The sequence below is a fragment of the Podarcis vaucheri genome (assembly GCF_965113315.1).
Source record: "Podarcis vaucheri genome assembly, chromosome: 2".
NCBI lineage: Eukaryota > Metazoa > Chordata > Lepidosauria > Squamata > Lacertidae > Podarcis > Podarcis vaucheri.
In genome coordinates this window covers 7,297,799-7,309,995 of record NC_138760.1, presented here as the reverse complement: position 1 = coordinate 7,309,995, position 12,197 = coordinate 7,297,799, and the positions used below count along the sequence as shown (strand labels likewise).

The 12,197-nt window shown below is 42.9% G+C and overlaps 1 protein-coding gene and 1 long non-coding RNA gene across 3 annotated transcripts in view; one reads left to right on the top strand and one right to left on the bottom strand.

Moving 5' to 3' along the window:
• LOC309523023 overlaps window positions 1–7,252 on the top strand; it is a 12,750-nt gene extending 5,498 nt beyond the window's left edge. For both annotated transcript variants that reach the window (XR_014215201.1, XR_014215202.1), the window contains 2 exons: window positions 1,628–1,754; window positions 7,140–7,252. This is a non-coding gene — a long non-coding RNA (uncharacterized lncRNA). The remainder of the gene's footprint in view (window positions 1–1,627; window positions 1,755–7,139) is intronic.
• LOC309522421 (keratin, type II cytoskeletal 75-like) overlaps window positions 1–12,197 on the bottom strand; it is a 22,053-nt gene extending 9,856 nt beyond the window's left edge. Inside the window, exons 1-5 of the mRNA XM_082205660.1 lie at window positions 11,167–12,197; window positions 9,452–9,672; window positions 2,912–2,972; window positions 1,648–1,743; window positions 1,028–1,192 (exon numbers count right to left, since the gene is read on the bottom strand). Of these exons, the coding sequence (XP_082061786.1) occupies window positions 1,028–1,192; window positions 1,648–1,743; window positions 2,912–2,972; window positions 9,452–9,672; window positions 11,167–11,793 (1,170 nt within the window). The 5' untranslated portion in view covers window positions 11,794–12,197. The remainder of the gene's footprint in view (window positions 1–1,027; window positions 1,193–1,647; window positions 1,744–2,911; window positions 2,973–9,451; window positions 9,673–11,166) is intronic.

The window sequence follows — 12,197 nt, the reverse complement described above, 5'->3', positions numbered from 1 at the left end:
GCATTCGTCTTGCGGGGCACCATTGTACTTATGGAGGAAACCTACAGGCAAATCCAGAAAAAAAAATTCACTGTTTTTCCTCACTGACTGATATTAAAAAGTACCGTATTTTTTGCTCTATAAGACTCACTTTTTCCCTCCTAAAAAGTAAGGGGAAACGTGTGTGCGTCTTAGGGAGCGAATGCCGGCTGTGCAGCTATCCCAGAACAGCAAGAGGGATTGCTGCTTTCACTGCGCAGCGATCCCTCTTGCTGTTCTGGCTTCTGAGATTCAGAATATTTTTTTTCTTGTTTTCCTCCTCCAAAAACTAGGTGCGTCTTGTGGTCTGGTGCGTCTTATAGAGCGAAAAATACGGTAATGGTGCCTCTCATCCTTCAGGCAGCTAACTGGTTAATGACCAGTTAATTTAGGGACTGCCAATTGCTGGCACCTAACACTCAATTCAGTCACATCTCAGCTGAAAGGCCATGCCACATGGATGAACTTGGCAAATTTGATATGTGAATTAGTCTCTCATGTTTTGAATGTGTTTTGGCTCAAGATATTAGACTACTTAGAAAGTTAGAGTAGCCCATGTGGACTTTCTCTATTTCTCATCAGGAAGCAGGATTCAAATTGTTGTGCAAGTGGATTTCTGGAACTATCCTGGCCACAATCCAATATGGAGATAAGATTTATAACATGAATCTTGAGACTAGATTGTGACATCTTGTAGACCAAACTAGATGTGACATGTTAAATGCACCCTTGCATCTTGTAGACACATTCTTTAAAATGGAAATAGCAGCCACAGTGGCAGAGGAGAGATTGATAATTACTGGGATCACAGCAGTTGGGGAGCTGGCATTTAATTCTTTCCTTCCCTGCTTAACTATGACTGCCCCCCCCCAATTGCTTCATATTTACTCCATTTCCACCTTCCCACCAAGCTTGAAAGATCTTAAGCATCTCCAGACCCATGTTTTATCAGAAGTGTCCCTTGGATGTACCAGGGCCCAAGGCCACCTTCCATGCTAGAACTGCTCACCTTAGTTTGGTACCATGCTTCTGCTTCAGCTCTGCTCCTGTTGGCAATGTCTTCATATTGTGCTTTCACCTCAGAAACAATGCCATTCAGGTCCAAGTCTCGATTGTTATCCATGGAGAGGATGACAGCAGTATCAGACATGGAGGCCTGCAACTGAGCTAGCTCCTGGAAAACATAGGAGACAAAATTTGGTTAGAAAACATTTCATGTTTTGGGGGTTATTGGGGTGGGACAGGATCAGATCGGTAGGTGACACACATCTGCAAAATGGTCAGCTTTCTAGGGAGCAGGGTCACACGGGGGAGACCTTGACATTCATATCAAACAACAACAATAATAACAACTGAAGATTCCAAATCTTCAGTGGCAGATGAATTTTGGATCTCTAATATGAAACATCAAATCTTTCTTCTAGACATCATTAATAGCATCTAAAATTAGGACCATTGTTTGTGAGAAATCACATTAGGACAATGTAAATCCAAATATTTAGGAGGGAAAGCAAAATGTAAAAGAAAGGATGGTATTTAGAAATGTCATGCTTCTTGACATTGCCGTCTTAACATTTATCAGGCTGACTTTTAGGTCTATGTTTTGAAGGTAAGAGGAAGACTGAATACCGATTCATAGAGGGCCCTCAGGAAGTTGAGTTCATCGGTCAGGGAATCCACCTTGGCCTCCAGCTCCACCTTGTTCATGTAGGCAGCATCCACATCCTAAAAAGACAGTAAGAAACCAATTTTTTGTGGTTTTATATTTTGATTTTGTTCCGTGAACTTCCCTGAGACCTTTGGGTATATGGCAGTATATCAATTCAATACATAAATAAACTTTGCTTAGATTTCATTCGAGAGAAAACAGTGAATGGGCACAATAAAAAAAAAGATGCAAATGTCCACTCTTAAGGAGATTCATTATGGAGTTATAAAGGCAGTGTTCTTTAGAAGCTTTTCTTATTATTTTTCGCTCCCTTTTTATCTCAGAAGGAGCAATCTTTGTCAGCACAGACACAAGTCCATTTAGCTGCTTATTTCTTTGCTCAGCAACTAGTCTTCCTGGAGGGTGATTTGTGGGATAGTGGATGGTGCCTTAGTCCAAAAAATGGCCTAAGAGCAAATTTAGGGTTTCAGGGAATAGTATTAGAAACAGAAATGAGAGCAGGAACCCAAACCACACAAGCAGATGTAACTAGTATCCACTATACTTGCTTTTTTAAAATCCACAAATGTTATATTAACAGTTACATTATTTTCTGCATTTATAAAAATGTTTCCCTTCCATTGAAATGTATCAAAGTTAATTACGTAATTAATTACATATTTAATTGCATTAGTTTTGGCCATAGTGGATAGCAAGATGAATAATGTAGGTCATAGCAGAAGTTGAAGTGCAGTGGAATAGAAGCAGGAATGATTGTGATGAACACAGGATAGGATGGAAATCACTGCCTCCTGACACTCATAGAACAAATTCACCTCCTCCTGACACCAGTTTCTCAACTCTTTTGCCCCTAAGTTTGTAAGTGGGAGGCTAGTAGAAGATTTAGCTCCAGATGCTGACCCTTTGCTTACTTCAAAAGTCACTCAGAATATAGAACCAGTGAGATGCTTGCTACAGATGATCCTGGAGAATAATCACATGTGGAGAGGGAGAGCTGCCACCTTCCTTAAATAGTGCCCCTGCATATTCGCTTTTAAAGCTGGCTCAGAATTCATGCCTTATGTGCACATTTCCCTCCAGCTTAGTACAAAATGCACCAAGAGAAGTCACACCAAGCCAACAAGCCCTTTTCTTGATGCATGAAACATAATTTGGTCAGATATAATATTGGGTCCCTCTTAATTAACCCAGCTGGTCATCAACCTTCGGAGCACAAAGCCTCACCTTCTTCAGCATGACAAACTCATTTTCGGCAGATGTGCGCCTGTTGATTTCCTCTTCGTATCTATCAGTACAAGAAGCAAAAAGTTTCAGTTTGTAACTATTACATCTATTCAACGTGCCTTTAGGCATTTCAAAATGAACCACAATGACATTGTCGTACATAGCACATATTGCACTTATTGCCATAAATCACCTCTGAAAACTTATCTACTTCCAGTGTGTTCCCAGTGTGTAGATATGATGTTGGGATAAGGGCCCTGATTGCAGAGCCTTTGACATTGAACTCTGCTCATCCTATATATCTGCAGAAAAATACCCCCCCAAATTAGGGTGTTGTTAGGAGTGTGCCTGCAGAACATGGATCCCCATTTTTTTTTTGTATGTGCCCTGAGTGTTTCTGATTGGTACATGAATTCAGGGGGAAATGAATGGGTGTGTTTGTGATTTGATTTGCTCACTAAGCTATTGATTTGTAGGAATAACTTAAGGTGGTTTTATATAGTGATGTTTTTGGTATAATGGATGGGGTTAATTGAAAGGGAACCTGATTTGGTATGGAGTGGTATCTTTGAGACATCAACTGAAGTACAAATTAATTTAAGAATTTATCTGGGATCATTTGGATGGAAAATTAGTTGGCTCAGCTTCTGTGACATTTAAATTCAACAGTCGCACCCATATATCAAAGTAGCATATGAAAATATTATGCAAACATACGTCTGTGAGCCTTTGGCCTGAATTTCCTCCAAATTTCAAAAACATTCTCAAAATATTCAATTACCATTGAAGCTGCCATTAGTCAACTGGTTAGTACCCCATATAGCCATTGCCTTTATGGATGGGGGCAATCTCTGTGCTGGATGGGGGTGATCTCAAAGGACCTAGCTGTACAGTCCACAGGTGATCATTAGATATCAGCACATCATTAGATATCAGCAAACAAAACAAAACCTGAGAAATTTTATCTTTGGCAATTTCTTCCCAAATTCTTTGGATGCATCACTCAAGGTGTATCCATATTCCCCACCCCCGACCCCGAGGCATCCTTTGGTTTCAGTTGCAAGGACCACCAGCTCTCACAGGAATCTGTCTGTCAAAAGTCCTTCTTAGGGAGCCTTCATCATGAAGGTGCATGGCAACTTGGAAAAGGGACTTTCCTGTGTTGGCACCCCAACTCAAAAATGCTTTCCTCCAACCTGCTCACTTTGCTTGCTGAGTTTTATGCAGCAGGCTATGACTTTTTTTCCTTTTCAGGCTTCTAATGTTTCATTATAGGGACGCGGGTGGCGCTGTGAGTTAAACCACAGAGCCTAGGACTTGCTGATCAGAAGCTCGGCAGTTCGAATCCCCACGACGAGATGAGCTCCCGTTGCTCAGTCCCTGCTCCTGCCAACCTAGCAGTTCGAAAGCATGTCAAAGTGCAAGCAGATAAATAGGTACCACTCCGGTGGGAAGGTAAAAGGCGTTTCTGTGTGCTGCTCTGGTTCGCCAAAAGCGGCTTAGTCATGCTGGCCACATGACCTGGAAGCTGTACGCCGGCTCCCTTGGCCAGTAAAGTGAGATGAGCGCCGCAACCCCAAGACTCGGTCACGACTGGACCTAATGGTCAGGGGCCCCTTTACCTTTAATGTTTCATTGAGTTGTGCTGTTTTACATGCCTTTATTGCTGCTTTCTAATTAATGGGTGTGCTTTTGGAATTGCTATTTTAATAGTTTTGTTTTTAAACTCTGGATGTCACCTCAATTAAAATAATCACAATAACCAAACAAGTAAACTATTGGGTGTCAGTTTTGCCTTTCAGGAGTTAAGAAAGCATGTAAAGCTGAAGCCAAAGGTTCCAACTTCCATCTGTTAACCTTAACAGTCAAGGAAGACGCTGTGGGTCTTGGCTGGAGAGGTTGTGGCACTCCTTTCACCGACTGCGACAGGGTCCATTGGTTTTCAGGCTTGGAGCTGAATGACAGCCTGGGTAATTGAATTTGGGCTCTAGAGGGATTTCTCTGCTCCAGAACAAATGGCTCTTTAATCTTGGGGTGGGGAGCTGCTTGAGGAATTGTACATGCCAATGAAAAATAAAGTCATACAAGAAAGAATGTTCATGTTAGTAGCAGAGCTGTCAACTTTTCCCTTTTCTTGCGAGGAATCCTATTCAGAATAAGGAAATTTCCCTTAAAAAATGGGAAACGTTGACAGCTATGTAGCATAGCACAAAACCAGTAGCCCATACCTAGCAGCCTGCACATTGCAGAGGTGCATAGAAACACAGATGCGCTTGCAAAGCAAATTCCCTCCATGGATGACTCAAGCAGGTGAGGCAATCCACAAGCTCCAGACGAAAGCAATTAAATCCCCAATTCTCATTAGCCAATCTGATCTGGAGGCAAACTCTCACATTAATTCCACCTTTGACTGACAGGTCTCATTGTGTCATCGTGGTGTGGTCTGAGATAGTAGCCCTCATTGTGTCATCTGGGTTTTGGGAGTTTCCCCTGTGCAAACTGGTTTCGTGCCAACTGAAACCTTTAAGAGTTACATTATCTTTGCACTAGCTATGAGAACCAGGACTGGCCCTACCATTAAGCAGTGAGGCCACCTGCCTCAGGCAGGGATGGGGGAGAAATCTAGTTTTATTTGCATCTTGATGAGAAACCAACTAATTCACACTTGTCAAGCCAATACGCAAACCAAAATTGTCCTTGAAAGTTCTCTGCAATTTGATGCAGTTCTCCAGCCAGTGTGTAAAATATGCATATGTTAAGGCAAAGTGTGCAACAGAATGCATACAGCAGTAAAAGTAACATGCAAGATAATAGATTATACAGTCACAGAATGCATTATATTAGGGGAAATTGCTTGCAGAAATCAGTTTATTAATAAAACTGCATCCAAAATAAGTGTATTAGGAGAAATTCAAATTAAATTCTGTTTTTTTAAAAAATCAAATTGCTATGAAAATGTGGAGAACTGAATTTAATATTTAAAAAATGAGAAAGTGAGAGAGACCAAAATTGACAGATTTGACCACTCCTAACCTCTGCTGACAGATTTTGACACACACACCCCGTTTTTCTAGAGCATTAAACCCTTCCGTTCAGATCATTTCGGTCCCCAGAGTAGCTCCAACTGTTAAAGAGTAATAATCATAGTAACATCTAGAGGGTAATCAAGGTGGGCATATCTGGCCTGCCTAGTCCAACCAACTCTTGGTGGTACATTGCCAGTTGGTACCCTAATCCAGGCCATTGTTTGAGCATGCACCAACTTGGCACTCAACCTCAATGCCTTAACACCCAATAGGAACCAGCATAGCTTCTTCATGGCTGAGGCAAATTCCCGAACACGCTTAACCCAGGTGTGAGGGACAGTTGACGTCATCAGTCCCATCCTTCATGGCCAATTGCTCGGGATGATGAGGTTGTAGTTCAGTTCAGCAACATCAGGAGGGCCAAAGGTTCCTCACACTTGGCCTAACCCTTCGTTTCCTCTACCTGGCCTGTCCTTCTCCCTTCACCACTTCTGCCCATGCCTATCCTACATGCAAATCCCCTTCCTTAAGCTCATTGGGACAAACAAAAGAAAAACAAAGAAATCGAATATATCTGAACCAAGAAAATAACTGTCAAGCAAAATTGTCCTCAAAGCCTAACTACTGGCTCACTTCAATTGTCAGGACTAGCAGATGCTAAGGCAGGACCCCTGACAGTTAAGTCCAGTCGTGAACAACTCTGGGGTTGCAGCGCTCATCTCGCTTTACTGGCCGAGGGAGCCAACGTTTGTACGCAGACAGTTTTTCTGGGTCATGTGACCAGCATGACTAAGCCGCTTCTGGCAAAACCAGAGCATCACACAGGAAATGCTGTTTACCTTCCTGCCAGAGAGGTACCTATTTATCTACTTGCACTTTGACATGCTTTTGAACTGCTAGGTTGGCAGGAGCAGGGACCGAGTAAAGGGAGCTCACCCCGGTGCGGGGATTCAAACCACCAACCTTCCAATCAGCAAGCCCAAGGCTCAGTGGTTTACACCACAGTGCCACCCGCGTCCCTTTAGCAGATGTTACAATCCCCCTAAACTGGATCTTCTCTCCCTCTCACTGAGGCCTAGTCAGTGTACTTAATTCTTCTCATATGGTAGGTTTACCATCTTGCTCTTGCAGGAGGAGCAACAAAACAAAGTCCCAGTGATACAGAGAAGACCAGCTACCAGAGAGTAATCCTTATTCCGCAGGGTGTAACCTGCCTTGGAGTATCTCTGGTGTTTAGGTGGAGCTGCTGCACAGATATGTGTGATCATGGCAGACCAAGAGAAGCATCTCTAAGTGAAGGTGGTCTGGCTGTCAGCTAATTCAATTTCTATGTGTTCATAAGTGTATGTCCCACAAGCAGCTTTTCCATATTAATGTCTTCCCAGTTACTAAAAAAGTTGGCTTTTTCAGCCAGTAGCTTAAAGAGGGCTGAACCAAGCCTTGAGGCAAAATGTCCAGATTCTGATTCACCATATCCTGGTTTGACTCACTTTGAAAAGATTTGCCACTCTGCAGTCTGAGCTATTGTTGTGGCATTTGCCAAGTTGGCCCAACATGTTAAGAAGCTCCGAAAATGCCCATTTCTCTTGATTTCAACCACATCAAAAATGAATGACTGAATGATTCAGTCTTGAGTCAGTAGCCAGTTTCCACTGCTCCCTGGTATTATTAGTAATTGCTTCTATAAAATGTTTTATCGGCATACGCTGATATTAGTCAGGTTGCCTTTGACATTTATTTATTTGCCATGTTGTTGCAGTTATGGAAGGGGTAAGAGAGTGGCTTATTTTCATATATTGGAGATATTCAAGAAAGGTCCTATTTAAATAACTTGTCTGAAGCAACACAACTCTACATTTGGACCAAGAGAAAAGCGTTGATCTATCACGACTGCAAAGTTATTTTTCAGAAATACCAGTATGAATCCAATATACACAACAGGAATAATTTTATACCACTAATATACTCTTTTAACATCTAGGGAAATGTGATTAATACAATGTCATCGATGTATATGACACAGTGCAATATAAACAAAACATTTCCATTTCATTTTGTATCAGGGAGTTTTAAATGTTTGACATTAAGTTTAAGTTGTTAAGTTGGATGTTTTATGTTTTTATATGTGCTGGAAGCTGCCCAGAGTGGCTGGGGGAACACAGCCAGGTGGGCGGGGTATAAATAATAAAATTATTTATTTATTGCAAAATGTATTATGTGTATACAGGAGTCCATAGTACATATAGGAATGGGTGCTTGCATATGTCTATGACAATTGCATTTGACACTGTATATAGCATGCATCCCATTGTATGTAGAGTCTACACACCAGAGGGAATCTGAACAGCCTCTGTATTTAGCCAACAAGGGTACATTAAAGTGGGCATTATCAAAGCTACTCTGCTACTTTCTATCTCTGCCTATGAAGATGATTTGAAAACCGCAGCTAGTACAGAATTCAGCAGTCAGGTTAATCACCAGGGCAAGATGATTTGAGCATATTACACTGACACTGGCCCAACAGTAGTGGCTACCAGTTAGTTTCCAGGCCCAATTCAAAGTGCTGGTTTTGACCTATAAAGTCTTAAATGTTTCAGGACCACAATACCTCAAGGACCATCTCTCTCCATATGAACCTAGATGGACCATGAGATCATCCTGAGGTCCTTCTTTGTGTGCCTCCTCCACATGAGGTCCAGAGTGTGTCAACACAAGAACGGGGCCTTTTCTGAAGGGGCTCCCTGTTTGTGAGATGCTTTCCTCGGGGAGGCTCACCTGACGCCTTCATTATACACCTTTATGCACCAGGTAAAAATGTTTCTCTTCTCCCAAACCTTTGGCTGATTAACATTCTATGTCCTTTTAACTGTGTTTTGTGGGATGGTGAGGCTATTGGTTGCTTTTGTTTTTATTTTGTTGTGTTTTTATCTTGGTTTGTTTGTTTTTTTTGGTCACCCACCCTGAGATCTAGGTAAGGTAAAGGACCCATTGACAGTTAAGTCCAGTCAAAGGCCACTATGGGGTTGCAGCACTCATTTCGCTTTCAGGCCAAGGGAGCCGGCATTTGTCCACAGACAGCTTTCCAGGTCATGTGGCCAGCATGACTAAACCACTTCTGGCACAACGGGACACCGTGATAGAAACCAGAACGCATGGAAATGCTGTTTACTTTCCCGCTGCAGCGGTACCTATTTATCTACTCACACTGGCGTGCTTTCAAACTGCTAGGTCGGCAGGAGCTGGGACAGAGCAATGGGAGCTCACCCTGTTGCGGGGATTCGAACCGCCGACCTTCTGATCGGCAACCCCAAGAAGCTCAGTGGTTTAGACCACAGCGCCACCCGTGTCCCTTTAACCCTGAGATCTACGGATGAAGGGCGGGATACAAAATAATAATAATAATAATAATAATAATAATAATAATAATAATAATAATAATACTTTCTAACTCTGCACTCTCAAGTCTGCTGGAATAGCAAATAAATATCTGGCCCCCCATCAGATATTCACTTACTTGCTCTTGAAGTCTTCAACAAGATCCTGCATGCTCTTCAGTTCCCCATCCAGCCGCCCCCTCTCATTCATCAGGCTTCCCAGCTGTTTCCTTAGGTTATTAATGTAAGCCTCAAAGAATGGATCAAGGTTGCTCTTGCTGGCACCAGATTTCAAGCCCTGATCCTGCAAGAGGGTCCACTTCATCTCCAGAACCTTGTTCTGTTGCTCCAGAAAACGGACCTGAAACAAAGGAACACATGAAGCTCTTTCTACTGAATCAGAATCCCAGTTCAACTTGCCCAGTATTAAGAAGATTCCCTCTGGATCAGGCCTAAAGCCCATCTAGTCCAGAATCTTCTTCTCACATTGGCCAACTTGTGGGAAGTTCGAAAGCAGGACCTGAATGCAACAACTCTCTCACCACCTGTGATTCACAGCAACTGGTATTCAGAAGCACGCCACCTCCAACAGAAAATTGTTTTCATGGCTAGTAGCCATTGATCTTTCTCAACATTGCTATATGAGATCCTCCTAACTGGAGGTGCCAGAGGTGGACCTACTGCAGGTTGACTACCACTGAGCTACAGCCCCTTCACAGTTGAAACAGCTTGTGTGGGTTTCTTTTTCCAGGCAACCCTTGTGAAAAATGCAGATAACTTGATTTACAATAACATGTGGCTTTGACATTGGTATGGTGACCCCATCCCAGCTTAGCCTCGCTATTTTATATGGTTCTTACTGTGCGGTTTTATGTATTTTGCTGTAAACTGCTTTGATATTTTAAAATGAAATAGCAGTATATAAACATTTTTATAAATAAAAGCAGTAAACTGGGCGGTGTGATTGCCTCATCGCATCTTCAAACTGAAACGCATCAGACTCTGAAGAAAATCTTGCAGACGTGCAAGCAGGGATTTGGGGAGTTGTGGTCTGGAGAGAGGCATGTTGGAGCAGACCTCACAAGGAACAGAACACAGGAAGCCGTCTTAAACCTGATTAGGGTATTTGTAAATTTACCCTAATATTGGTTACTCTGACTGGCAGTAACTCTCCAGGGACTCAGGAAGGTCGTTACCATCACCTGAAATCCTTTTAGATGCAGATGCCAGAAACTAAAACTAAGGCCTTCATTAGGCAGAACATGCTAAGCTAAGTAGTAAAGGGGGTAGAAATTGTGCAATTATTCAGTTAAATGGTAGCTCCATGAAAAATAGTCTAAATCCTCATTTTCCTTTCCCAGATAAAAGGAACAGAGCCAAAATGAATTTTGAGTGAACAGAAAGCTCAGCCAAATCCTCCCCTAGTTTAAATTTGTTCACAAAAATGTTGAATTTATATTCTCCCACTTGAGTCCTTCCTCCACAACATTTCCAGTTATGGTTGGTGGGTTTTAGATTAGAATGAAGAAACAAGACTTTTAACTATTCAGTTGGACTACTTCTTGGGGGAGGAAATATCCTAACTCTTGAACTTAGAAAGTGAAATTCAAATTCATATTCTGATGATTCGACAAACACTCTAAATGGGTTTTTTGTGTATCTCTAGTAAGATTGTTATAACACACATACACCTGAATTCATAAGCCAGCCAGCCACCCAAACTCAACTTGTCTCTATGCTTACGTATTAAGACATATGCCTTTGTCTTGAGTCTACCTCCTTATCCTCACATAAAGCATAAACATGGTTTTCTGCTCTTCCTGTACTATCCTTCAACAGCTGAACGAAGTCTCACCTTGTCAATGAAAGAAGCAAACTTGTTGTTCAGAGTCTTGATCTGCTCCTTCTCCTCTTTCCGCACCTCTTGGATGGAAGGATCAATTTCCAAATTGAGCGGCGACAGGAGACTTTGGTTAATGGTTACTTCTTGGATGGTGCCACCAGCCCCAGGTCCACCGCCACCAAAGCCCAAGGAACTTTTGGGTCCGCCACCAAAACCAAATCCACCACCACCCAAACCAAAACCACCACCTCCAGCTCCCCCGCCAAAGCCATACCCACCACCAGATCCACCACCCAAACCAAATCCACTGCCAGACCCTCCACCAAAACCTAGTCCGCCGCCGCCACCAAATCCACTGCGGAGGTTGCTTGCTCTGCTGCTGGAAATTCTCCTATTGCCACCAAGATTATAAAGACTCCTGCTGCCAAAGCCACCGCCACCTCCACCGCCACCAATACTGATCCTTCCAAAACTGCTGCCGCCACCGCCACCACCGAAGCCAACTCCGCCAGCTCTGGCAAGAGAAAGTGAGCTGAAACCAGATCTATTGCTACTTGGGACAATGGCAGAGGTGGCGGTGAAAGCCCTGCCGCCGCCTCCTCCTCCTCCAGCCCTGATACTATAAGACTGCCGGTTCATCTTTGTGGATTGCCTCTGAGAGACGTTGCTACGGAGGAGGAAGCCTAAAGAGTGGTGCTCTGGTGGGAGAGCCCTTGAAGATGGCTTCTTTTATCCTCCGGGGGCCCTGGGTTTGGCCGCTTTGGAAGTCAGGAGATCAATTTAGCGCATTCATGATTTTGACACACCTGGAACGCAGGTGTCCAATTGGACTTGTTCAATGCTAATTGAAGAGAACACACACACACACCTATGTAGTGATAGGTGCTTGCATCGCCTGAGGCCTTATGATCAAATTACCAAGTATTCAGAAACCAACCATGTGTTAAGGGTTAATCTAGCCAGAAGTTGTCAGATATTTAAAGGAAGTTCTGCTTGCTTGCTTGCCTTCTTTTTGAAGAAAATGCTGCACAGCATCATAAATT